The following is a 14,224-nucleotide window of genomic DNA, read 5'->3' as shown; positions in this document are numbered from 1 at the left end:
GTCAGCGGGCGGCAGCTCCCCGTCAGCGGGCGGCAGCTCCTCAGCAGCCTGGCCAGGGGCAGGGGGAACTGGCTCCACAGGAGGATCTATCCTCACAGGCCCCCTCAGAGCAGCCCCCTTCTGAGGGGGCTCCTTCAGAGCAGGCTTGCTGCTTTTCTTACTTGATTTACTTTTCAGAGCTTTCTTCCTTGTACTTTTCTTCACATAGGCATTTTGCTTTTTATTTTCCTCTTTATTCTCCCCTACTTTGCTGTTGCCCTTTGATACCTCCTGACCATTTTTGGATTTATTTCCTGTCTTCTTCTTCTTCTTGGTTACAGGTCCTTCCTCACTCACAGGATCACACAAGGACTGGACTTCAGTTTCCAGCTTCCGTTTGCTTTTTTTGCTTTTACAGGGTTTTTCTGAACTATTTCCTGTATGCACATCCACCTCTTTTGTCTCTGTGGCTGATTTGCGAGTTCTAGTAGTCACCTGGGAGGCTGAGACAGTGCTACAAGGCTTTTTCTCTTTTGAAACATCTTTTTTCTCCACTTTTATAGATTTCTCATTTTTCTTCCCAGCCACATCTCCCTTTGTTTTTGTCTGTTCTGTTTTTTCATTAGTAATACTGTTATGAGCCAAGTCAACCTCTCGCTTTTTGGTTTTCTTCAGTTTCACTTTTGAGACATCCATTGTTTTATTAGGACAAGTAGGGTGCTTGGACTTGAAATGATACTGGAGATTACACTTCTTAGAAGCTGCATAGTCACACACAGGGCAATTGAACTGCCGTGGGTTAACATGGAGCTCGACGTGTTTTTTGAAATTGCTCCTATCTGCTGTTTTATAGTCACAGTGAGGGCAGTTAAGAGGCTTGGGGCCATTGTGCACCTGTCTTGCATGACGAGTTACTTCATGCTGATTAGAGGCCACATAGCTGCACTGATCACATTTAAATGGCTTCTCACCTGAAGAAAGATGACACGTATTAGAAACCCATCAATTCAAGGGTTATGCACTTATAAGAAATTGTATATACAAAATATACCACAAAGACTGTTTACTGAAAAGACTATCATGCACCTTATATTTACCATATTTATTTGTATAACTTTTCTCTATCCCTTGCTACCAATTCTTACACCAAGCAAACAGTAATCATCTCATTCAACCATCATTCTCAAAAAAGTTCAAGGTAGAGCTCTCAAACACAAAGAATAGAAACTCATCAAGTACAAAATTGTTGGCAAAGTTCACGTGGGCTCTGAAATTTAATTTTTAGACAGGGTCATTCAGAAAAAAAAAAATAAATAATGTCATGTTTAGGTTAAAAAAAAAGGTTGATTGAATATAATACAAAAGTTCCAGCTGGGGAAATGGCTCAGTAGAATAAGCGCTTCTCTGGCAAGCGCAAGGGTCTGAGTTCAATCCCCGGTTCAAAAAAAAAATCACCATGAGTTCAAGACTAGCCCACACTACATAATGAGGCCCTGTCTCAAAAAATCAAAAGACAAAAACGTAATAAAAATTTCACATAATTTATAGACACATCTTGGGAAAAATATCTTCTACTCTAGGCTATACTCCAGGCCCTAAACATGAAAGCCTTGAAGCTGTGCTTTGCCCTCAAGGAGCAAAGGGGCACAAAAGCTTTTCTTGAAATTTAACCCTTTTCCCATAATCACAGTAAGGGCTGAAGCACACCTCGGCCAGCAAACTCTTCAATACTAGAGTTGTTATTTTAAAGCAAAAATGATTTTCCCCCTCTAATCTGTGAGAAATAAGCAAAGAAACTAGGCTAAGTGAGAAATGACATACAAATAGATATGGTATGTGATGTAACACAGTCATAATCACAGGTACACAAACCAGACCACCCCAGCCCCAAGCCAAGCCAAAGGCATAACACAGTCTACCTGATACATACCCATCTAGATCACACTCTAGAACATATTACCAAATGGTATCCATACCCCACTGGTCCAATGGAATGCATAGTAGAGAAATGGAAATTGACATTTATGAAAATTCATCTCAAACATTCTCAAATTCATATAAAAGCTTTAAGGTTTTTCAGAAAGCAAATTCAGGCATGAACCAAAACCACATGGGTGCTACTCTTTGTGTGACTAGCAAATGTGTACCAATAAAGTATGCAGTCATAAGCACAAACACTTCTCCAGATAAGTCAGATCATGTATGAAGCTGACAGATGTACTACTAGCTATTTTGCTTGTTAGAAAAGAGTAGTTTCTACAACATGTGATCTCACTCTGTACTTGGTCCTACTGCTCTGCAATGAGTGCTCTAACTGGAAATAAATCAGAGCACCTAACACACAGGCACAGAATGGAGAAAGACAGATGGCACTGTGGCTTAAGGCTTGTTCTAGAGTTAGGGCTTTGGAAAGATGGGACTATGCGCTCTGCAATTGGCATATGGACACTTGGAGTACAGCATCAAAATCTCTCCAGGGTACAATTTCTTCATAAATCAAACACCTTCCGACAAGTATTAGAAAATCTAAATAATTTAATGATCTATGTTAACCATGTAATGTTTACCCGGAGCATTACTCTGGCAGTGTGTTTGTTTATGCACAGACTGTCCTGAGCAATGCTCGGGGCAGGTGTCATTTCAACCAGCCGATTCTTTTCTTTTTCTTTTCTTTTTTTTTTTTTGTGGAACTGGGGATTGAACTCAGACCCTTGCGCTTGCCAGGGAAGTACTTATTCTACTGAACCATCTCCCAGCCCCTATTTATTTGTTCTGAGGCAGGGTCTCATTATGCAGTTCAAGCTGGTCTCAAATTCAATAATTCTTAAAAGTGCTGAGATTACAAGCATTTTTGTGATTGCCACCACACACAACCTAATGATTCTTATACTAAATTTAATAAAATTTTTATTTTTATATTCTTTTTTTTTTTTTTTTTTTTTTTTTTCTTTTGGGCGGAACCGGGGATTGAACTCAGGCCCCTGTGCTTGCCAGGCAAGCACTTATTCTACTGAGCTATCTCCCCAGCCCCTTATTTTTATATTTCTACAAAATTTAACAAAAAACACGTAATTTTTGGTCATCTTGTATTTAAATAATTGGATTGGTAAAGTGGTTAAGTAGCTAATGTGAAGGTCAAAGCAGGCAATCAATACGCATGACCTGTAACTCAGTTTTAGAAGATACTGTAATATTTAGCACAGTATTACCAGCCTGGGTTATACAGCAAGCCTGAGATCAGCCTGGGAAACATAGTAAGACCTTGTCTCAAAATAAAGGGGTGGGAGAGGGAGAAGGGACATAGCTCAGCAGCATAGTGCCTGCCTGGCAAGCACAAGCTCGTGAGTTCAATTCCCAGAACCTACATAATCGTAAAAATAAATTAGAAGGGCTTGTAGTGTAGCTCAGTGGTAAAATGCTCCTAGTTTTTATTTCCTATATAAACCCTACCTCTGAGTAACTAAACAGCTGATGGGTGAAGTTTATCACTTTATGTATGAAGATGTGTGATAAGAAAATTACAAAAAAAAGTTTCAGAAGGCTAAGGTGGAAAGATAGCAAGTTTAAGGCCAACTCAGGCAACTTAATGAGAGACACTGCCTAAGCCAACAAAGCAGGGAAAATGTTGCTCAGGGACACAGTACCCTTGGGCTCGATCCCCAGTACTGACAGTGGGTGACTGAGCAAACTGAGAGGACATGCACAGCAAGCAACATCAAACACAAGCCTCCTCGTGCCTAAGAAGTGATCGGGGAGATAAACCCTGATGGCATAAATCACAGTTCACTAGCTTGTTCTTCCCTGATTCTCATTTTTTTTTTTTTTTTTTTTGGCGGAACCGGGGATTGAACTCAGGTCCTTGCGTTTGCCAGGGAAGCGCTTATTCCACTGAGCCATCTCCCCGGCCCTTGATTCTCATTTTGTTGCCAATAAATCTTGCTTTTTCATTAGAATACATGTATCTATTAAGATTTTCTACTTTAGCCAGGCAAGTGGCTCATGCTTGTAGTTCCATCACTCCAGAGGCTGTAGAAGTGAACTGGGTTCAAGTCCAGGCCTGTGTTACCTGGCCAGACTGTCCAAAATGCAACATAGACTCTGTCAAAATAAAAACAAGGGCCAGGGAGATGGCTCAGTGGAATAAGCGCTTCCCTGGCAAGCTCAAGGGCCTGAGTTCAATCCCTGGTTCAACCAAAAAAAATAAATAAATAAAAATAAAAAATAAAACCAAAAAGCTAAGATGTCGCTCAGTGGTTCAGCAGGACTGCAAGTTCAAAACCAGTCTGATCAACTGAATGATTCAAGAGACCCTACTTCAAAAAAAAAAAAAAAAGCCGGGGAGACAGCTCAGCAACATTAGCACCTGCGTGATAAGCACTTACATGGCTAGCGCCAGGTCCTGAGTTCAATCCCCAGTATCAAATAAATAATTGATGGGCTGGAGAGATGGCTCAGTGGTCTAAAGCACCTACTTGAAACAAGCTTGGCAAAGCACAGGGACTGCGGTTCGATTCCCCAGCACCACATGCCAGCCCGCCCCGCCCCCTGGTGGGCTGAGCTGGCCACACACACACACACAATAAATAAATGTAATAAATAAAAATAAATAAATAAATAAATAATTGAGGCCTGGGGCTGAGCATGGTGGCATGCCCCTGTAATCCCAGCACTTGGGGAGACTGAGGCAGAAAGATGGCCCTGAATTGGAGGCCAGTCTGAACTACATAGCAAGAATTGGGTTTCCAAAAAAAAAAACAAAAAACAGAGGGCCTGTGAGATAGCTCTGTAGTCTAAAGCGCCTGCTTAGGCAAGCTTGGGCAAAGAACAGGGACCAAGGTTCAATCTCCAAGCCAGCCCTGCCCCCAGGGTGGACTGAACTGGCCATAGAAGAAAGCAGATGGGGGCCTACTAGACAGCTCCAGGGCCTGCTGAGACTAAGGGAGATTGAGACTGGGCGTGGTGGCAAGCGCCTGTAATCCCAGGCTTGGGAGGCTGAAAACAGGAGGATCACTACAAGTTTTTTTTTTTAAACATTTAGTGTGTGTGTGTGTGTGTGTGTGTGTGTGTGTTTGTACGTGTGTATGTGTGTGGCCAGCTCAGCCCACCAGGGGGCGTGGCTGGCTGGCATGTGGTGCTGGAGGACTGAACTGCGGTCCCTGTGCTTTGCCAAGCTTTTTCCAAGTAGGTGCTTTAGACCACTGAGCCATCTCTCCAGCCCCAAAGCATTTAGTGGTTTTTTGGGGTTTTTTTTTTCCCAGAACTGGGGATTGAACTTGGGCCCTTGTGCTTGCCAGGCAAGCGCTTTACAAGTTTGATCTGAGTGATGAGACTCTGTAGATCCTGTTCTAAATACTTAAAAAAAAAAAAAAGAAAAAAAAAAAAAAAGATGAAATTCAGTGTGAAAGCCCTGTGTGTAAACTGCCAATACCACAAACTAAAATATAAACAAACAGTGAGGGAGTCTAACTCAGTAGAGAACACTTGCTTAGCAAGTGTAAAGTCTGTATTCAATCTATATAATGCCCTGGGAAATGTGTAATAAATGGAAACGAAAACTTGCAATTCCTTTTAACAACAACCAATGCACATGTAATGAGGAAGAAGACAAAATAAATTATTATGCTAATGAAACAGGGAAAATAAGCCAGTATGAATGTATATAAAAAACTGCAATGGCAGTTGAGTGAGGTGGCCCACACCTGCAATCCCAACACTGAAGAGGCGAAAGCAGGAGAATCTCCACATTTTTGAGGTTAGACTGAACTACAGAGATTCTGTCTGAAAAATCAACAAAAAGTTAGAAAGAAACAAAGTAAAAATTTCTAAAATACTTACCTCTGGGCATGTGTCCTCATCCATAAATTAAGGTCTATACATTTTAATAGAATTCACAGCAAATCCCAATTTTTAAGGACCCAGCACCCAGAATATATGTAATAAACAGTAGGCCAATGAGTATTATAAGGCAATTCCTGAAAAACCATCTTTAAAATATAGCAAACAAAACTACAAACACTTGGAAAACTCAAACCCAGCCTGGGTTAGGGATGTAGCTTAGTGCAGAGGCACTGGGTTCAAATCCTCAGTGCAGTAGTAAAAAATGAAAAGATGGAACTAACATCCTGATAGCAAGTCAAGGAGAGATACTAGTGTGAGCCAGGCACGGCACAGATGCCTATGATCCCAGCACTGAGGCAGGAGGATCCCTGCAGGGTTCCAAGCCAGCCTACATGCACAGGAGACCCTGTCTGAGTGTCATTCTAATCCAGTGAAGAATCATTAAACAATTGGTCGATTTGATATGACTTCAAAGGACTTACAAACCAAGATAAGTATCAAGCATTTAGGCTTAATTAAGAGACAGAAGAAAAACTAAAAGACATTATGAAAAAACAGGTATAAGCAGAAAAGGCAATGTGTAGGACAAATAGCCATATTTTTAATGCTTCAGTATTCCCAGAGAAGGGGCTAAATATCATTACCCAACATAAGACAGCTGTGAAGACTAAAAAGAGTTAACCCATATAAAGCTCTTAAATGTTTTACCAAAGGGCTAGAGAACAGCTAACAACAGGAGATACAACCCACATTAACAAAGGCCAGGCACACAACACTCATCCCAGCACTCAGACTGAAGCAAGACGAGCCCAGCCTAAGCAGCTTCTTGACCTTGTCTCACAAAGTAAAAATAAAAACAGCTGGGATGAGGCTCCGGGCAAAGATTTAATCCCCAATACTAAAAGGCATGGTGGTGCACACATGTAATCCTAGGACCCAGAGGCTGAGCCAGGAGGATCTCCCTGAGTCCAAGGCTAGCGTGAACTACACAGTGAAACCTTGTTCCAAAAGAGACAAAAAGGGGCTGGGGAGATGGCTCAGAGACAAAAAGGGGCTGGGGAGATGGCTCAGTGGAATAAGCGCTTCCCTGGCAAGCGCAAGTGTCTGAGTTCAATCCCCGGTTCCGCAAAAAAAAAAAAAAAAAAAAAAAAAAAAAAAAAAAAAAAAAAAAAAAAAATCGCATCCAACGTACTGTCGGGAGAACAAAATCAAGAGTTATGTGGCACAGCTCAGTAGCTTAGGATATTTAAAGGCACTCATCCTTATAACATGACAAATAAGCAGGGTCAGTCTCCAGTAGGAACACTGGTTCGTTCAGGTGGGCAGTGCTGTGGCAAGCCACACATCAAGTCCTAGGTTCAATCCTCACCACAAAAATAATTTTTCAAAACTATGGGGTATCTGTACAGTTGCGGAATACAATTACATAATGCAGCTTTATAACTGCAGCTTTCAAGCAGCCACATTACAAAACTAAAAAATAGGTAAATTTTTACGAACTTTTTAACCCAATACATTCAGTACTTTCAACATACATAGCATTTTAAAAATATTTTACTTCTCTTCCTAGTGTTTAAAATCCACTATGTACTTGTACTTTTAGTAAGTCTCAATTCCAAACACATTTCACAATTCAATTGCCACAGGTAGCTAGTGGCTATCTAGCTAAGAAGCAAAAATCTACAGTAATTATTAAAGGAGGTATGTCTACACTGACATTCACACATACATAGCAGGAATGCAGTGCTTTGCCCACAGATGTATACATTCTACATCTGGAAGAGTGGTCTGATCAGAATCATGGTCTCTAAGGGTCACTCAGGCACAGGTGAGCTGCTGGAACTAAGTAGACTGGGGGTGTGGCTCAGAGGCCAGCATTTGGCTTCCTACTGTACCCCAGGCAGGCTCAATCCTTCCACCCTAGGGCAAAAAAACACTAAGCTACCCTCCACCTTTTGTGTGGTGCTGGCCTGAGGTTCTGCCTCTGCCCTGGGGCTCTGCTTGCTCAGGCTCTGCCAATGGGGACTACACTGATCCAGACCAGCTGTCACAGCTCCTGGCATTTCCTCCTCGTTAAGAGTATGGCACCTTGTCTGTTCTAGGTTAGTAAATTGGTCTTCCATATATTGTTTTGTTTTTTAGTACTGGGAATTGAACTCAGGATCCTGCACTTGCCAGACAGGCACTTGTGCCATTGAGCTATAGTCCCAGCCCAGGTCTTCACTTCTTTCCAGTCTTTGTAAGACAGCGCTCACTCTCGCTACCAAGTCAGAACAAACCCAAATTCTAAAAACTAAGGAGGAGGCTGTAAACAGGCAGATCACTATGAGTCTGACCTAGTAGTGAGACCCCGAATGCCCTGTAGACCCTTCCCTAAAAATACTAATAAATTTAAAAACTAAGGAGGAATCCTTGAAGACCTGGCAACTACACACTACAAAACCAATGTTATACTGTTGAGAGGAATGTCAGAAGGCAGGCAGATGTTGTTCCAAAAACAGACTTGGGCATGGTGGCACCTACCTGTAATCCCAGCACATGGGAGTCTGAGGCAGGAGAACTGCCAGTTCAAGGCCAGTTTGGACTACATAGTAAGACCCTGTCTTAAAAACCTGAATAGATATTTAAGTCTCCTCCCAGAAAGAGCACGCAAATTACATTCCGTTTCAGAGGTGCCCCTCAGAACCCTTATGAACAATCTCCACTTCAACAAAGCTCTATTACTACAACACTGATTATATTCATTGCAACTTGCAAACTTTTTCTATAGGCCATAAATAAGACTTGGTTCCAGTTCTAAAAGCTTCATTGTAACAGTACTTTATAACCACAAAGGAAAACATTAGAAACTAAGTAAAAGTAAAACAGCAATTTACTGAAAATGACAGAAAAAGTCCCATAAATTACCAACCTGAATGAGTGCGCATATGTCTAGTTAGATGAGTCTTCTGAGAACTTGAGTAAGGACAAAGTTCACATTTATATGGGCGCTCTCCTGAAAAATTATAATAGCATTCAAATGCAAAACAGACCAAATGAAATTCCCACCAACAGACTATATCTATTTGTTTTATTTTATTTTATTTTTCGGAACCAGGGATTGAACTCAGGCTCTTGTGCTTGCCAGTGAAGCGCTTATTCCACTGAGCCATCTCCCTGGCCCCCAGACTATATTTAGTACACAGCACTTTTTAACACAGATTAAAAGCAAATTACTTCAGACTTTTTTTCCCCCCAGTAACAGGAATAGAACTTGGGACCTGTCTCTTACCAGGCAGGCACTTACGCTGCTGAGCTCTATCCCCAGCCCCAGAATTTACACAACTACATTATTTTAACTTTGCTGATAAAAAATTACCACTGACATTCTGAATTCTCACAGCCATCATATTTTTTCAGGCTACCCTTGAACTCACAATGATCCCTCAGTGTCAACCTCCTGAGTGCTAAAATCACAGGTGCGTGCACCTGGCCATCTTAATTTTCAATGCTACATGTTGAACTAAGATACCATCTTGGTAAGCTATCAAAAAGCTGTGAGGGGGCGCCAGGGAGATGGCTCAGTGGAATAAGCACTTCCCTGGCAAGCACAAGGGCCTGAGTTCAATCCCCGGTTCAGAAAAAAAAAAAAAAAAAAAAAAAAAAAAAAAAAACAAACCTTTGCTGGGAGTATCTTCAATCCCCAACATACGACAGACAGACAGAGAGACCAACTGACCCAAATTTTGATACTGCTGGACAGGCAACTTTTCTGATCCATATAAATGATCAACTGAAAATGTCAAAGTGAAGCAACAACATAAGTGCCAATGTTGCTGCTTTAAGCTAAAAGTGTTTCTGGTACCCAAGTGTGATGGTACAGACCTGTAGTCCTAGCTCTCAGGACACTGAGGCAGGATTGTCAACTGCAGGCCAGTCTGGGCTACATAGGACATTCAAAACCAGCATGCACAATACAGCAGGACTCTGCCTCAAACATGTTTTGAAGGGGCCGGGGAGATGGCTCAGCAGAATAAGTGCTTCGCTGGCAAGCACAAGGGCCTGAGTTCAATCCCCAGTTGGGGGTGAGGGGGGAATCACCACTTTTCTTCTTGGTGCTGGGGACCAAAGCAAGAGCCCAGGCAAGCTTAAGATAAGGACCTCCTGTAAAGCCAAGCTTCCCTGGGCTCCCAGGTTTGGAGGAATTGCACTTCCAAACTAAGAAGGCGCTCTAAGCCTGTGCCCACTGCAGCAGATGACAAAGCCTCTCTTACCAAAAAGTCCTCTTCCCCACACGTTAGGGCCACTTCCTTGGAAAATGATTTCAGCTGGAGTAACACCCAGGTTTTAAAAACTACTCATTTTCCATTTTGGGAATGACAGGTTCTATTTAGGAACTCAGCACAAGTCAAAGGATTTGGTTAAATGGATCTACAGAGAAGTTCACAGGGTTCTCCTTTTTTGTTAAAGCCTTCGATTTCTCTGGGAAACTAAATTTTACCTGTGTTCGCGGTCACACAGACACAACCACACACACACACACAAATCCCAGGTTTTTAAATATGTACTTTAGGGCCAGGGAGATAGCTCAATAAAATAAGTGCTTGTCTGGCAAGCACAAGGTCCTGAGTTCAATCTCTGGTACCGCAAAAAATAAATAAATAAATAAAAATAAAAAGTACTTTAGGAAAGACACTACTAAGATTTTTCAGAAGTATTCTCCCAAAAACATTCAGCATTGTGCCTAAGTACTTCAGTCCTCAACCATATGCACATGCAGAATGAGAAAGGATGAGGTGAATCCTTAATTTCTAAAAACTTATCACAGTGAAAGATACAATGCCACTAATTCCCCCCAAATACTCTTTCTCACTTTGAAGACACTATCCCACATCTCTTAGGAAGGGTGTTTCATAAAAGCCCAAGGTATATGTCTTCATCCAACTCACTAGATCTGACACTGTAAGAATTTTGACTTTTCAAAGTCAAAATGATCATGAAAAGCTAGATGTGGTGGCACTGAGAAGCTGAGGCAGGAAGTTTGCAAGTTCAAGCCCAGCTTGGAAACTCAAGAGACTGTGTTTCAAAACATTTTTAAAAGCACTGGAGTTCCACTGATGGACTTAAAAAGAAGTTGCCAGGCATTCCAGCACTATGGAAGGCTGAGGCAGGAGGGCTGCTTCAAGTTTGAGGCCAGTCTAACACATACAATGAGTTCAAGGTCAGACTGACTACACAGTGAGACCCTGCATCAAAAAAACAAATTCAGGGGGGCTGGTGAGATGGCTCAGTGGTCTAAAGCACCTACTCAGAACAAGCTCAGCAAAGCACAGGGACCGCAGTTCAATCCCCCAGCACCACAGGCCAGCCAGCTCCGCCCCCTGGTGGGCTGAGCTGGCCACACACACACACACACACACACACACACACATAAATAAATAAATAAAAAACAAATTCAGGAAAGGGGATGGCGAAATAGCTCAGCAGACTAAGCACCTGCTTAGACAAGAGCAGGGAATGGGGTTCAATCCTTGGCACCACATACAGCACTGGCCACAGCCCCAGTTGCATTGAGCTGGCCAGAGACTATGTGTGGTGGTGTATGTCTGTAATCCCAAGGCTGGGAAGGCTGAAAACAGGAGGATCACTAGAGTCCCAGATGCACAGTGAGACCCTGTACCAAATACATTAAAGTAAATAAAATAAATAAGAATGTGAGGCTGGGCATGGTGGCACGTGCCTGAAACCCCAGCATTTGGGAGGTTGAGGCTAGAGTATTGCTGCAAGTTTGAGGTCAGCCTAAAATACAAAGCTAGATCCTGTCTCAAATAGATGGGTTAGAAATGTAACTCAGTTTCAAAGCCCTGGGGGTTCAATTCTCAGCACTGCCACGAAAAATATGTGAGGACTGAACTCAAGGACTACAAGGCTTCTCTTACCTGTGTGAGTCCGAACATGCTGGACGTAATTATTTTTTCTGTCTGAGAAGTAGTTGCATTTGCTGCAAGTGTACACTTTCCTGGGGAAGTGGTTTCTCAGGTGCTTCCTCCAGTGATACTCGCTGACAGTGGTGTACGTGCAAATGATGCACTTGTAGACTCGCTCATTATCCCCAGCTCTGGTGTGGTGCTTCAGGTGAGCAGTGTAATGATCATAGCGATTGGTGTTGTAGCCACAGCGATCACAGCGAATGGGGCCCTTTGAGAAATCTCCTTCTTCAGCACCAGAAGAGCTGGACTCCCTGGCTTTGGCCTGCTTCTCTGCACTTTCTTCCACAAAAAATTTCTTGGCACTGTGAACTCTGATGTGATGCACAAACTGTTCTTCAGATTCTGCTTCATACTGGCATGGCTTACAGCGAAAAGGTTTGGTCTTCAAGTTCTTGCACTTGTCCTCTGCTCCAGGAGTTTCAGGAGGATTATCTTTATTTGAGCTGTAGATCTCAGGGGCAGCTGAGGCTTCAAATACAGGCTGTGGTTCTACAACACTGAGCTCCAGATTCCTCAATTCCATGTTCTCCAGTCCATTAGATTCACCTTTTACTTCAGAAGAGTCCTCCAGCCCTTCTCCGTCACTATCTGAGAAGTTGTTATCCCCAACAGGCATTAATTCTGCCATCTGCCTTTCTTCACCTACCAGGTAGTCGCAGCAGCTGCCATTCACTTCCCCAGTTAGGGCCACATTGGCCAACATGATGAGCTGAGGCGCAGCCAGCTCAGCTTTGGAGAGGTCGTGCAAGTCATACATGTCATTGGGCAGGGCCATGCCCATGTTGCCACTGGTGGGGAACAGCCCAGCTCCCCCAGACGCCTGCCCCATCACCTGGGTGGCCATGTTACTCTGAAATAACAAAAACAAGGAAAGGGCAAGCTTAAACACAACTCTCATCAGCTTTAACTCAGAGCATCATTCTACTTCATAACCTTTAAAAAGGGGCATTTTTAGTGTAACCTTTACAACTCAATGAACTTTATTTGCTAAACACAAACCTTTAGGATGTTTAGCAGCAGAACATCTGCCCAGCCCTGGGCTCTATCTTCAGCAACCCAAAAAATATTTTTGTTCATTCCCAATTGTTTTTACTGCAGTCACCAAAAATGAAAAGTAAAACACTTTTCCTTGCTGGGCATGGTGGTACACACCTGTAATCCTAGCACTCATGAGGCTGAAGCAGGAGGATGACTGCAGAGTTCCAGATCAGCCTGGGCTACAAAGTAAGCTCAAGGCCAACCTGAGTTGCACTGCAAGGCCCTGTCTCAAAAACAAAAAAAAAGAAAAGAAAACACACTTTTCCCTATTCTTCCCACCCCAAAATTGTATCAATTGCTTGACATAACTATCAACTACATCTCCCACTGAAACCAAGTGGTTCTGTTGCAAAACAAAAACTTCATTTTTAATATTGATTTAAGTTACTTTAAAAACCCAATACACTAACAGTAAGCTGTTGTCTCCTCTGTTCTCTCCCTCAGTAGTTCAATAGTTTGCATCAGAGAGCCAACAAATCCACAATCATTCTGTGCATACCTTAACTACACACACAGGTTTAGAAGAAAGTCTTGTAAACAACTGATCAATTTAATTGAATTTTGCAGGAATTCAACGAACTCAAAAACTAAAATACAGTAAAAAAAATTACCTCTTTCAGTTTTTTGGTGTTTAAAAACATAAAAGGCAAAATTAAGAAAATTTTGAAACCCCTCCCTTTCCTGTGAAAAAGGCACATTTGGTTTATTCGAAACTTCACAAACGAATGTGAACTTTTTTTCTCGCAAGGCCCTTAATGAAACGATCGTACAACTCGGCGGGGCACGGGCAACTTTCTTGCACTGTGCTTGACTTGGCCTACTTGCCTAGTGGAAGCCATTACAAGATCACCTTCTTCAAAACAAGTTGGGTTTTAAATGGCCTGAAACACGTCCCTTCCAGCCAGAAAGGTGCTACTTATTCTCCCACTAACTCCGTGTCGCCTTCCAAATGACAAAAGAGCTAACTGCTAAAATAAAGTTAAACCGAAAATACAAAAAAGCAACCGTTTCACCCAAGGGTACAAGCCCCTGTAGCCCTCCGCACCAACAAAGTTGGAACCGAATGCCATCACAGGAAACGGAGCGAGGGCCGTCCCGGGGCTTCACGGCCCGAGCCACTAGCCTGCTCCCCCGACCTCCTACTCCAACCCCGCCACCCCCGGCGCCACCGCCCTGCAGAGGGGACCCGGCCGGGAGGCCATCCCCGCGCAGCCTGCAGCCCAGCGCCGAGCGAATTCCTCCGTGCGTCGGCCCGGGCCACATTCCTCCCTCCCAGAGGCATTCGGCCATTTTCTCCGAAGACCGAGCACAAAGCGGCGCCCCGCGAGCTCGGCGCCCGCTCTTCCCCCGCCGGCCCGAGCCCCGCAGCCCGGCCCGCGCCCGCGGAGTCGCCCCCACCT

At 43.2% G+C, this 14,224-nt stretch overlaps 1 protein-coding gene across 2 annotated transcripts in view; it reads right to left on the bottom strand.

Moving 5' to 3' along the window:
* The window catches only part of Rest (RE1 silencing transcription factor), a 16,084-nt gene extending 3,454 nt beyond the window's left edge, over positions 1-12,630 (bottom strand). The window contains exons 1-3 of one of the 2 annotated variants that reach the window (XM_023710956.1): positions 11,736-12,630; positions 8,729-8,812; positions 2-950 (exon numbers count right to left, since the gene is read on the bottom strand). In XM_023710956.1, coding sequence (XP_023566724.1) covers positions 2-950; positions 8,729-8,812; positions 11,736-12,630 — 1,928 coding nt within the window. The remainder of the gene's footprint in view (position 1; positions 951-8,728; positions 8,813-11,735) is intronic. The other variant, XM_023710957.1, reaches the window with a different exon arrangement.
* Between the last annotated feature and the right edge of the window lie 1,594 nt (positions 12,631-14,224).

This window comes from Octodon degus, unplaced genomic scaffold (assembly GCF_000260255.1).
Source record: "Octodon degus isolate 3935 unplaced genomic scaffold, OctDeg1.0 scaffold00019, whole genome shotgun sequence".
Taxonomy (NCBI): Eukaryota; Metazoa; Chordata; class Mammalia; order Rodentia; family Octodontidae; genus Octodon; species Octodon degus.
This window is presented reverse-complemented; position numbering and strand designations above follow the sequence as displayed.